This window comes from Oxyura jamaicensis, chromosome 2 (assembly GCF_011077185.1).
Source record: "Oxyura jamaicensis isolate SHBP4307 breed ruddy duck chromosome 2, BPBGC_Ojam_1.0, whole genome shotgun sequence".
In the NCBI taxonomy this organism is placed as follows: domain Eukaryota; kingdom Metazoa; phylum Chordata; class Aves; order Anseriformes; family Anatidae; genus Oxyura; species Oxyura jamaicensis.
In genome coordinates, this window is record NC_048894.1 from 71,271,255 (window position 1) to 71,284,679 (window position 13,425).

Below are 13,425 nucleotides of genomic sequence, written 5' to 3' on the forward strand. Positions count from 1 at the left end.
TGTATGTGAGAAACAGATCTCCAACACTGTTTTCAGTGCATTTCAATGGTAACCTAAGAAAGTTTAATAAGCATTAAACCCTTTCCTCTCTCCAGTTTTCTTCAATACTTTTGGCTATTAGGAGGTTGCAATGTTCAACTCAAGACTAGAAAACTTGGAAAAAATCATACTTAAAGTGGGAAATATACCAGTGTGAGCTCAGTCATACCCAAGCGTAGCTATACTGTGTAAACTTCACATTAATTTTGCTACAGTAGACCATATAGCTTGCACTGTTCTTATGTAAGTACTAAAACCTCAACAAAACCGATCTTCTCCTGTCATTCCTTCTTGCTAACTATGTCAGAGAGTAAAAATCCATGCTACTGATGACTGCATACATTGTTTTTCACACAAATGTACTCATGTGCCTGTTCATCCCTGTTCCTATTCCAAGAAATGTATAGTGACGGCTACGATAGAAGAATTCTAGATTATAATTTACTGTCAATCATTAGAAGGTAAACCCAAGAATCTTAACCAGAGAACTACTGTGTATATTCTTTCAGTCTCTCGTGCCCCTTTGCTATGCATACCCTTCCTTTCAGTCTTTCAGACCCCAAATGAAAGTTGACTGAGGTCAGTAAAACTGGTCTGCAATGTAGAATGCTGTCTGTTATAAGGTTTTGGGAGAAGGAATCGTCTTTCTTCAAAATTTGGTACAATTGGACTTTGTGAGTTATTTTGCTATGCTATATTGGTATTCCATTGTTATGAACTGGCAAATATGTAAAATGAAACAGAGGCAGCCTAAAATTTTTATGTTTTTTTGCAGAGGGGAAAAACATTGTCAGATGTAAGCCATTGCAAGTAACTTAAATTGAGAGCAGCTCTCTCCAAACTTTTGCATCAATCTTTGAAGATTTTGAAAATAGCTTAACTCCACAAGAACTGGAGTGCAAGGTGTGCAAGCTTTAGTAAACATTTCTGTTTAGCTTGTACATTTAACGATCTCTGATTCACACGGTACCTTTCATGTACAGAAAGCTGTGAAAGTAGGGCAGGCTGACACAGCTGTAGACTGAATCCCTTCGGTAGGAGAGTTCATCATCTGTATCAAACCTGGAGTCAAAATCTTCTTCACTGTCTTCAAACTAGGAAAGAAGAGGAATGAAGGCAGAATGATCTCTCAGGAAGAGTTTAGCGAGAATGAGTTTAGAATTCTTCAACTAAAACATTTTATGATGTACTGAAAGGACATGATTCCTTGATGCTTCTTGTCCAGCTCCCAAGGGGGAGTACACAGTAGTAAGCTGCAACCTGTCCTATGTGATTGCACAGTAACCCTAATTTCATGTAACAAATTTATGAAACTGCTTTGAAGGTGCTCAGGGAAGTTGTCCCTTTGCAAGAGCATGACGAGGGCATGCTGTTATGTTCAATCCCCCTCCATTACTGAAGTGCTGTGGGTAACTGCTTAGAGAAGCCCTGAAAAAGAACCTACTCCACAAGCTGTGGTGATGGCCTTCCTCCATGCCCAGTCATCAGAACTTCTGTTCTATATCTGAACGCCACCCACAGTCACGCAACAGGAAGGAGTCCTCAATGTAGATAGATAAATAGACAGTTAAAAGCATTTTCCTCTTAGGCAAGAACTGTTGGCTTATCCCAATGACCACACTGATCGTGCTCTTTGGCTTTCATTACCTCCATTGCCATAGATATTTTAGTGCTAACATTTTTCTTCTAAATAAGTCAGTGCTGCTGAAATACTTTTTCACTTTCCCAGTCACAGTTGCACAGAAGTATTCTGTGAGCGGTGGACGAAATCATATTCTTCCAAAAATATTTTTTAGAAGAGTAAACACCGCAGTAAATCCAGCAAACAGCACTGAAAAAGAGCTCTTCAATGTAATTGTCTGCCTCAGTAATTCTCCCATTTCATCATATGAAATTTACTCTGAAAGTAATTTCAAATACACCTGGCATATCAGGGATTTCTGCAAGCAGTTTATTCACACTGTTCCAACTTGCATGCATAACTGAACCTGTATTTTCTGAAATCAATTCCCCACCACACTACCCCATGCCAAATGTGTGCACACACAGGTATTTTGCTTATGAATTCCATCCATGCCCGTGTACCGAGTTCCTCACAAAATAACGCACAGTTCTGCATTAAAACAGACAGAACCATATCCCTGCATAACCTAGGACCACAATCATGGCTGGAGCTGCCTCTGACTCTGTGCTCACCCCAGTGGCACTGAGATTGCAACAAATAACTATATCCATACGCAGTGTAAATAAGTCAAACTATACAACACAGACATTTCTAAGAACAGCTACAGTGACTGCACAGCTGTACAATGGAAAAAATATCAGAAATCTTCAATCAATTATTAGATAACACAAAGACTGATACTTACAGAAGACTGAGCTCCTTCAGAACTGAATCTGTACGCTCCAGAGCTGTTGTATGTCCCCACTGAGCATCGGTAGTCCGGTGACCACTGGCTACTGTGTGAATTAGAGAAGGTCACACTGCTACCAGAAGTAATAGCACCATCTTCGTAATCGTCTTGGTCGTAATCATAGTCTCCATCGGGAGAAATAAGTTCCACAGAGTCTGGGGGTCTACAGGATACATTTTCTGGCATGCAGTACGTAGATTCACCACTGGAAGAGTTGTGGAGACTGACTGTATCATGGGTAGGAGGTATAACCATGGTGTTGCTAGCAGCAGGAATTGTCGGCACCACAGTATCATTCATATACGGATCCTCTTCTGAGGAATCATCACTTGTTCTGATGCCACTGGTCCTTTGATCAGAATGGCCGTGCTCACTTGGATTGGGCGAATCCTTAAATGCATCATCATCAGCTTCAAAGCCCTCATCTACCTCCTCCTCGGGATATGGCTGGCTGAAGTTAAAATTGGGCTTTTCACTGCAGGCATTTCCAGTCTGTTCAGTGAGCTCAGCAGGATACCCACCACCCACGGAGAGTGACCTCTCAATGTTTCGGACACATTCGTCTATCTCAGCAAAATTCAGAGATTCTAGGAACTCCTGGGCTGCTCGACAAGCTTCGTCCTCGAGCCGCCTGAGTTCCTCATCTCGGAGCTGCTGCAGCCTCTGTAATGAAGCCTCTGTCAAAGACAGCTCCTGCTGCTTCTTCACGCGCTGCAGGTCTTCAATTTCTCTTTCCAGACGCAAGATTTCTTCCACCTGCCTGCTTTCTCTCTGCCTCTCCACCTCTTTCTTCAGCTCTGCCTCCTTCTGGGCTTTCTGAATGGCAGCCAGTTCCTGCTTCTTTCTCTCCTCTTCAGCCTGCATTCAAAATAAAATAAAATAAAATGCTACCCCCCAACACTAGATTTTGTTGTTGTTGCTCTAAAATACTATACTATCACCATGCTGTTCATTTAAAAAGACCTTTGTCCCTACATCAGAAAGAAAATGAAAGAAAAAGAGAAGTCATGCTTATATTTACTCAGAGATACTGAAAAGCTCAAGTGCATGCAGAAAATTTAGTCTTTGCCAAAAATTAAACAAAGCATGAGGTGAAAGAAATTTCCATGCAAACAACTGTATCAAGTTTCCTTTAGCTTTATCTGCCAAATCCTATAATAAGTTTAGTTTAAATGCCACAGATGCCTTTTATTTTTTGTAATGGTTGGGTTGAGATATTCAAATAAACAAGATGGCTAAAAGCATTAAGAATATCATTTACCTGCTGGGCAAGACGCTCTGCTTCTTGCCTTTGTCTTTCCCTAAAAGCGAGGGAAGCAAAGAAGTTAGCAAATCAAGCTCTACATAAACTCATCAAATGCCTTTGCTAGGGCAATAGCTCAATTTTCAAATCATCTGCCAGATGCAAGAGACAGCCAAAAATAAGGTCACCAAGGATATGTTTGTGAATATCTAACTACCATGATAGCTACATGTATCTTCTAGCAAAAGAAGCAAAAGATTTCCAAAATCACTGGATTTTATCCCGCACCCCCCCCCCCCCCCCAAAAGGCTCTTCAAAGCAAAATCTAATGTGGCACAGAGAGAGCAAAATCTAACATGGCACAGGGTGTGATGCAAGAGAGCATACTGCACCTTTCTTCTTCCTCTTTTCTTCTTTCTTCCTCTTGTCTCCGCTTCTCCTCTAGTCTTTCCTTGTAAACACGTCTAGCAAGCTGGCCTCGCCGCTGCTTCTGAAGGACTATGGCTGCTTTCTTCAGGCAAAGGAACCTTTTCCTACTACAGAATGCTCTGTAGTTCTTCTGTATCACAACCACATAGTAAAGAACTTTTCTATACCTCTTTCTGGAGAGAAAAAAATCACAAAATAAAGCAGATTTCTAAGGAAACAAGGGACTAATGAGCAGTCATAAGAGGTCCTGCCATAGTGACCTGCAATAATAAGCCACAATAGTGAAGCAATTTATTATGTCTAGCTCTGTGATGGTTTCCCCATTCTAGTTCACATTCTCTTCCCCAGGAGAAGAAAGAGATTCTCTTATTACCATGACAGAGCTGTGTTTTCATTAAGAAAACACACGCTATCGATCCTGGATGTTCTTATTCCCTTGAGAAGAAGATGCTACCAAGTACAGCTTGCATTTGTGTACACACGGAGAAAGAAGACACATAGGCATCCATCCAACATCTCCAAAAAGAAAGATAATGCACAGGAAGCTCTGTCATTAAAAATGGAATACAGTTTTTGAATAACATACTGGTCAGAATATAAGGACAGGACTAATTCTACACATGAGGAGATAATACCTCATTATGTAAACAAGTTTCCTTAAACTATCCTCAACTGATTTGTAGAAAAAGCAGAGGAATAAACAGATGGGATCAGGAACTCCACCTAATACATAATGCAGGATGCCAAGTAAACAAATGAAACAATCAGTTACCTAATGTCATGGTTCTTTAAGAACCAAACTGACTAGTTTTATTTGCCCTCTCTTTTCCCAACATGAAAAAGCAGAGATAAATCTGCATCTCATCTGGTAATTTAATTTGGGGCAGCCCCATTAGGTGCCATCCTGCTAGATTTCCTCCTATGTATCTCATATCGTGATGCCATTACACGGATGGCTGACCTCCAACCTTCCATTCTGTCCTATTCATTACAGCAAGATGACTCAAACACCTTTTTGTTTTATTCATGGGTCTGGCAAAGATACCAGATGGTATTTTCAAAAGCCACTTACAAGATTTGGATGCCAGGTCTCTGTGAAAGGTTAAGAAATGTACCCAAGGTATTTATTTATCTACCTCCTCCCCCTCCACCTCCCCCATTCATACCAAGGTTCAATTATTGATATTCTCATCTAGTCACTTACCGGGCTGTGTAACCCAAGATGTGTGCTCGGATAATCATTGCTGCCTTGGTGACTTCCACCTCTCTCTGTTTCTCTAACTTGTGTTCCAAGGACTCACGGAGAAAAACCTACACAAGAAAACTTCTGGCTTAACATGCTAATCATTTCACATATGAAGGACAGCCAGGGTGCTGCCAACATCATTCTGAGCAGCAGGCCTGAGCTTTGTATTCAGAGTCTAATGATACACTTCCTTAACAGGAGGAAAAACAAAACAAAACACATTTCTCTTAGAATACCTGCAGATGATCCTCTGACTTTGGATTTCGGTAAGAAAAGCCTGAGCACTGTAACAGGCTTTTTAATTAGGTGCAGGGATTTTCCAAAAACAATATAATTGCTAGATTCATTTCCCACCAAAGAGTAACATGGGCCAAAAGTTGTAGGACTTAGCGTGAACTTCCTGATTTTGCAGTACTACAGAATGGGTGAGGTAGGAAGGGATCTCTGGAGGTCATCAGGTCCAACGTCCCTGCTCTAGCAGGGCCACCTAGAGCAGTTTGTGGGGCAGAAATACCTTCCCTAGGAATTCATCTGTTTTACTGTAACATCGAGCTTCAAAAACCTCTTATAATCCTAATTCCTTCAAGTGTCAGTGGTATAAACCTGCAGAAGTACACTGAAATGAGTGTGGTTCCATATTCAGGTTGACTCAACTGCCTGTTCTTGTCCTTTACACGTGGAGACATGCTGTGATGGGTATCTGCTGGGGCCAGATATCCATCACAGCCATCCGGCATCCTGCAGACAGACAGCTCCCTAAGCTCGCAGCTGAGCTTCATAAGCAGCTCAGGAAACACAAGCCCCTCCCCAGCAGAGGATCACTGCAGTTCCTCCAGCAGATTCAACACTTCTCCACTGACTAAAGCCCTGGTAGGAGTTGGAAGCGTACAGAGGCACCAGTGCCTCAGTTAAATGTGACGGCAGACTATCTGTGCACAGATCTGGGAAGAAATGGTGGTAAGTTCTCCTACAGCATGCCACCTGTCCATTCCACAAGCCATCCTCTCTCTGGCAGGGCTGAGAAACCTGGATCATTCACCTGGACTGCTCAGTGCTAACGCACAGGTAACTGTGAGCAGAGGCTAGAAGGGATCAAGGAAAGTTTGTCCTTATGGCATGGGCTCTTAGAGGCAGCATTATCATACAGCACTGAAATGTATTTAGTTAATCCAGCTAATTTTGCCTTAGATGAAATGAACTACTTCTCCAGTGAAACAGAGGTACTGGGGATGCAGTTACCTTTTCCATAAACTTGATGTCTGTCCTTTACTGTACACTCAGCAAGTGGTGAGCTAACTGCTGCCAGTGCTTCTTCTAGGTCTTCTCAGCTTTTACATGGTGAAGCATAAAGCTTCTGGTATCACCTATAGTGGCAACAGCCTGGCATTCTGCGGGGTAAGACGTGAGTAGCTGGGATACTTTGCTCAGTGATACTTTGGTTACTTAGGATCAGAGCCAGGCTACCCATCAGAGTGTGGCGACAAGGAAATTGCACGGACAGTGTGGGCTCTGCTACTACAAGAGAGCTAAAAACAGGACCGCTTCCTTGAAGTGTTTTTCTTCTTTCTTGGAAGAAAAAAAAAAAAAAAAGTATGGACTTTTGGGGGTGTTCAAGTGGGAAAAAAGGTAGTTTAGGGAGACAAAACCCCATCATCGAAGCAAAGGCAGCAGAAATACTCATGAAAAGCACAATTCTGAGTTTTGAATGCTGTTAGATTTTGCCACAAATTAACCAACACTAAGAACGTAACAAGTCCCATAGAAAGTCTTAAAGTTCCATTATCTGAGCTGCACCGGGCAGCTTTTTATGTATAAGGTTTTTGCTCATATATTAAATAGGCTGTGACATAAAAAGCCTTTTCTTTTACTCAGTGGGTGATCTTTCCTTTGCTTTGCACACACTGCCTTTACAAACGTACTGAAATTCTAAATCAGAAAGACATTCAGCTACTTCCTGAACCAAAATAGACATCAAGCACATATTATGCACAGGCTAATGCATTTTCCTGAGCAGGTGCACTGCAGCTTGAGATGTAAAAAACAAGAAAATTTCACACTGGAGCTGAATCATTGCAATGTTGTTATTACTCCTTTTAAATAACATAGTGCCTCATACTATACTCAGTCTGAAACCAATGCCCCCTTGTTCTCTCCTACAATAAGCTATTTATGAAGACTCTTAAAAATGCGCATGCAGCTCCTGGGGGCAATTATCCCAGGCCCCAGTAAGGGATGTTACAACAGAGCTCTGGTTCCTGCTGAGCAGTTGGTGAAAACAATTTAGGGTTCTTATAAATGTTATTTTGTTAAGATGCTAAAGCTGCGTCCTTGGTCTGTGCATAAATACTATTACTATACTACATCTGAAAGAATAAGGGGAACCAACACCTAGCTCTGTGTCTGATCATCATCACTGTATTATTTGCAAGCCATGGTCTACAAAAATGGCATGAAAAATGACTTCAGTTGCAACCAGAAAAACTCAGATTTCACGTCTCATTTCTGTTTTAACTTTAAAATGATTTAATCAAATTTTCCAATATAATCTCTGAGACACCTTAGGTGTGCAAAGGAACACGGGAAATCCTTCAAAGCTATGCAGTTCTGGGGAGAAGAGTACGAGGAAGAATGGCACTTCACACAGAAATAATTTGGATTTCATAAAATATTTTTGCTACCTCATGGTAATGAGAAAACTTTTTCACAATTGTACTTAACAACCAACAGGAAAACTACAAGAGTAATATATAATTCAGATAACTTTATTTCTTGATTTGTATCCTTTCTCTCAGCTATGGAAGCCCTTGGAAAGCTGACAGGAGTTACTCAGAGAAAAAGAAAGCACACAATCTGCAGAGGCCTGGCGGGGAGGATCCTTGGCAGTGATGGCCTGAGGTTTGTAATCCACTCTGTAGTCCTTTGCATGATGCAGTCTTAGTATTTAGGAAATCTCAGAACTTGCAGTGGGGAACCTTCTCCTGAACATGCAATACTTTTACATCATTTGGTAATTCCAAGAGTACTAATTTGCAAGACAGACGGAAGCTCTGCACACAGCTGTTGTCCAAGATCAAACTTGCAAAACAAGCATGCAGAAATGCCTGAACTGTTTTGTTACTCCAAGTAAAATTCCACTCTTTTAATAAACACCTTTTGAAATTATTTTGGAAGGAAAAAAAGGTGCAGGCAAAGTTCAGGTTGTCTGGAAGGGCAAATATCAGGGTCTCATGTACCTCTGAAAAAGACTCTTAGACTAGGATGGCAAACATGCAGAGCTCAACTCTGCCACACACCAGCACTGGCTACAATTCCTCTCTGTGATTTCCCCCACTGAGCAGGTGCCAGGCAGGTGGATTTACCAGAACGAACAGAGAACTGCCTTGCAGAACAGTATTGCCTCATGGGCTGGGTACGAATGACAAAATCCAGGAACCACGTTTTCTGTCCTGATCCTCCCCAGTGCTCATACTTGGAGCAGTGGTGTAAAATCCAAGTGGACTCTCTCCATGAGTGAAATCACCAGTAGGTTTAAGTGCCTCAGACAGCAAATTCCTGAGTGCAAATCTGAGTTGTTACTATAAGGGTTTCAAGAGAATCAGCAGACATGCTCAGCTTCCTCTAAGGCCAAAGGTAATTAACATTATTACAACTACACTTCTGCAGCTGTGCAGTCTAATCCCCATCCCCTCGACTTTGTAAAAGCAGAAGCCACTGTAGCAATCAGATTATTTTACCTTATTTTTTCCAAGCTGCCATTCAGTACTCGTGTTGTCATACAGACGAAGTAGGACAGCACATTTCTCATTTAAATCTTCAGGCAGAGTTAAGTTTCTCATGAGGACTTCATACCTGGCAATCAAAAAACATTTATTACTTCATTTAAGAGAAAAAATTATTTTTACTTTTTAAATATTAGATTTTTACTTTATTCCTCAACACAGATACCCATGACTCACATCTGTAGTGCACAAGTCACTGTGTTTACCTTTTATAAAAGTCTTGAAAGGGCCTTCGGACTGGGAAGCCAGCCCTCCTAATCCTTACGGTCTCCAGCATCCCAGAATAACGCAGCTGGTTAAGCACCACAGTCTGATCAAACTGGTCTGGCATCTAAAACAAGCAAGTTCAAAATAAGAATTTTAATAGCAATGGTTAGAGATGTCAGGGGAAACAAACACAGGGAAAAATACATGAATCTGACATGTACAAAGGCTAAAAACTGGCTGGCTACACAGTGTCTTAAGCACATTAGCAGCTCTGAACATATGAAAATGTATCTGAAAATAAAAGGGTAATAAATTCATAATATAATTTCCATAGATAAAGCATTTACATTCCTATAATCCAATCAGCCATCTCTTTCCATTTCTCATATGAAACTAACCATTACAATGCAGGGCAAAATGATGGTAAGAACCACAGACCAGCTGACAGTACAAAGCTCAGTTATTTTGTTTCTTTAGCAGCTGAACTTACAGTCCCTATAGACAATTCCAAATATCGAAGATAAACTATTATAGTGCTGTGATAGCTTTAGAAAAAACAAAACCATAAAGTCAGAAAAGATTTAATTTTTAATGTAGTGACACTTCATCAGCTGTTGACAATAACACCTCAAATCTTAAACAAGCTGTATGTCAAGGAGTTTCTATTCTGAACATCAGAGATGTTTTCATCTGTAAATAAGTTTCTGTTAGTTTGCATGCCATTTGGAATCATTTTCCATTTAGAAAATAGATAACCCTAGACACCCCAACATGAAAACCGAGGAATACTGGTCAGTTGTGTTCCTTCTCCTAGGAGTCCTCAAGTTTCATCTCTGAAGCCTCCAAGTCACCTGTGCTTCTACCAGGTCTTGAGATAAGCCAGTGTCAGCCAACGCCACACAAAACTACTCAGGACAGTGCTAATCACCACCTTGCAAAACGCTGACAGTCCTGGCACTGAAATAACACCACATGTAAAGACACTTACTAATTCACCAGCTGGAAGTCCACTTAAACACACCAGTTTACCCTCCTGCAGTCATATGCAGAATAAGAGTGCAGTCTTTGGTATTTTTCAAGTGAAAGTTTGGAAGGCAGGATCTCATAACTATACTTACTGGTTTATATAAAAACTGAAGTAGGTCAGCTGATAGAAATGAGAGCAAGATCAAGCCCTGAGCAACTGTAAATCAGAGGACTCTCCTGTCATTTATAAACTGGCTTTAATCATGCTTCTTGTTCAACATGGCAAATAAATGACTCCCCAAAATTTGAACTTATCACAAGTAATTTCATGAAAGCAGACTCAAAAGTTAATTAAAAACAGCTGTCTAAACTTTTTTTTTCATCTGTTAATGCATAGAACAAAAAAAAACCCTCTCTGCTAGTGATGATAACTCATTAGTTAGCTTCAAAAATATTGATACATTAGCCTTTAAATCCTTCTTTTAAAAGGTAGAATGTCTAAAATAAAGTATTGCAATTCTTTCTTTCATTAGTTTCTTCTCTGGAGCGGTGAGAGGCAACTTCTCTGTATATGCAGCAGCCCCTTCTGCACAGAGCTGTCACAGAACCACGAGGGCAAATGCTTCCTCAGACCTCACCGTTCCACCCTCAGCAAAATTTTCGATCCCTTCCTTTGGAGCAGGGACTGAAATTCACATGGAAAAATACTACAGCCTGACCCCTCCTCCACAGTCAATAGCACCTAACAAAACATGAAAACTTTTTTTTTTTTTTTTTTTTAAAGTGGCCCATCCCAGTGGTGAGCCCTGCCCTGCTTGGTGTAATCAGCACTGCAGGACCTGATCCAGCCTCAGCAGGTGGACAGGGGCTACAGAGAAACTCAGCCACCAACAGCTGCTCCTGCCCACTGAGATGGGCAAGTGGTGTCCCAGGGAGGCTCAGGAGCTCCATCCACTGTGCCACACCAGCTGCTGTTGGGTTAAGGCTTCTGTCACAGAACCATAGAATATCCTGAGTTGGAAGGGACCCACCACAAGCTCATCAAGTCCAACTCCTGGCCCCACACAGGTCTACACAAAAATTCAGACCATGTGACTAAGAGCACAGTTCAAACACTTCTTGAACTCCAACAGGCTTGGTGCGGTGACTACGACCCTGGGGAACCTGTTCCAGTGCGTAACCACCCCCTCAGTGAAGAACCTCTTCCTGATGTCCAGCCTGAACGAACCTCCCCTGCTGCAGCTTGACACCATTTCCTCGGGTCCTATCGCTGGTCACTAAAGAGAACAGATCGGCACCTTCCCCTCCACTCCCCCTTGTGAGGAAGCTGTAGGCCGCGATGAGGTCCTTCTAGCCCTACACGTGTTGGCTGAAAGGGCAGCATTCTCCACCAGACTTACAATCAGGACAGTGTGTTCAGATGTGAGAACGGGAGCAGATACACCAAAGCCCAGCAGTGACACTGGGGATGGACAGATGGACGTCTCTCCCTCCATGAGGGAGCACCTCCTGCTCAGAGCCAGCTGGCTGCTCCACTACCTAATCCTTTTAACACCAGCCCCAGGCACTTAATGAGTCAGAAGTCAGCCACAAGGCTGGTTTGAATCATTATTACTTTAACTTTTTTTTATTATTATTATTTTAAGAACAAAAAATCTTTTTGTTTTCAGCCATGTTTTGACTCACAAGGGAAGAAGAAACATTTTCAAGACTTCCTGAGACTACCGAAGTTAGAAACAGCCTTGTTTTGTCACCAAAAGCTAAGATTGTCAGTGTCACCCAACTTCAGAAGCTTGGATTTTTAAGCAGAAACTCAAAACACTGCAAGAGATGTTAATGTGGTATCAGCAAAGCAACACAAAGGCCAATGCAATTTTATTTACAACAGTGAATTTCCTTCACTTTCCATTACTAATTATTTTTAATTACTCCAAGACACGTGAGACTGCTAAATTGGAGGGTCAAATCCTGCCCTGGTTTATCACCGGAATTATACCAGTAATGTGTCTGGCTGCTCTGGGTAACCCTGGGTGCAGTGGTAAGAGATTTGATGGACTCTATCCTACCCTTCTCAACACGAAGAACCAGAAGACATGGATCTCCCATCCCCTGGGGGTTTTTGACTAGGCCACCCCAGAAACTCTTCAGTCCTCAGCAACGAGGAGAGCTGCAGCAAGGCAGGGAGGGAGCCAAAACCCCAAACACTTGAATGCATCCATGGTTTCCCATGTCTGATAAAAACAACCAGAAGAAATAAGAAATGCAGTCCTGTGCACCAGACCTCAGCATTCAGCACCTTACGACTTGGTGATACATTTCATATCAGGTAGTTTCACATTATGGACACTGGGGGTTTCAGCCTCAGCCATATCAATGCTTACAGGCAGGGACAGCCTTAAGCACAACTTCCTGTCAGCGGGGCTCCTTTACTGAACCAGAGTGCAAGTACTGTACGCATGCCACTTCTAAGATGGAGAGCAATGATCACCTCCACTTGAACTATGCTCAGAACAGCCACAATGGTGTTAAGTGTGGAACAGTGTAAAATACCCATGCAAAGGATATTTCATCTATCTTCAGGGAGACCTTACAGTGACCTTTCAGTACCTAAAGGGGGCCTACAGGACAGCTGGGGAGGGACTCTTTGTCAGGGAGTGTAGTAACAAGGAGTAATGGCTTTAAACTGAAAGAGGGTAAGAAGAAATTCTTCACTCAGAGGTGGTGAGGCACTAGAAAAGGTTGCCCGGAAAAGCTGCGGATGCACCATCCCTGGAAGTGTTCAAGGCCAGGTTGGGCAGATGATTCCAGAATCCAAAAGTCTCCCCTGAATTTGGGCCAGACAGCACTAAAGCCAAGGCTTTAATGTGACCTGGAGTCTGTGCTGGCGAGACTGTGGCTCCTTAAGCTGCTAAATGATTGCTCTGATATGCCGTGAGCCTCCTAAAGGGCAAAGCTTCTGCCTAAAATCACAATTAAAAGAAGCCATTAGGATAGACATCTAACACCTACGCATAATTTTCATTATAAAATCGTTCCTTAGATTACAGTCTGACTGAGGTTGGGAAGAACAACATCCCTTTTCCCTGGACAGCACCGTAAGTG

The 13,425-nt window shown here is 42.0% G+C and overlaps 1 protein-coding gene across 1 annotated transcript in view; it reads right to left on the reverse strand.

Moving 5' to 3' along the window:
* The window catches only part of MYO10 (myosin X), a 162,705-nt gene that overhangs the window by 23,807 nt on the left and 125,473 nt on the right, over nucleotides 1–13,425 (reverse strand). Inside the window, exons 20-26 of the mRNA XM_035318850.1 lie at nucleotides 9,357–9,481; nucleotides 9,106–9,220; nucleotides 5,330–5,436; nucleotides 4,089–4,298; nucleotides 3,715–3,754; nucleotides 2,409–3,311; nucleotides 1,010–1,133 (exon numbers count right to left, since the gene is read on the reverse strand). Of these exons, the coding sequence (XP_035174741.1) occupies nucleotides 1,010–1,133; nucleotides 2,409–3,311; nucleotides 3,715–3,754; nucleotides 4,089–4,298; nucleotides 5,330–5,436; nucleotides 9,106–9,220; nucleotides 9,357–9,481 (1,624 nt within the window). The remainder of the gene's footprint in view (nucleotides 1–1,009; nucleotides 1,134–2,408; nucleotides 3,312–3,714; nucleotides 3,755–4,088; nucleotides 4,299–5,329; nucleotides 5,437–9,105; nucleotides 9,221–9,356; nucleotides 9,482–13,425) is intronic.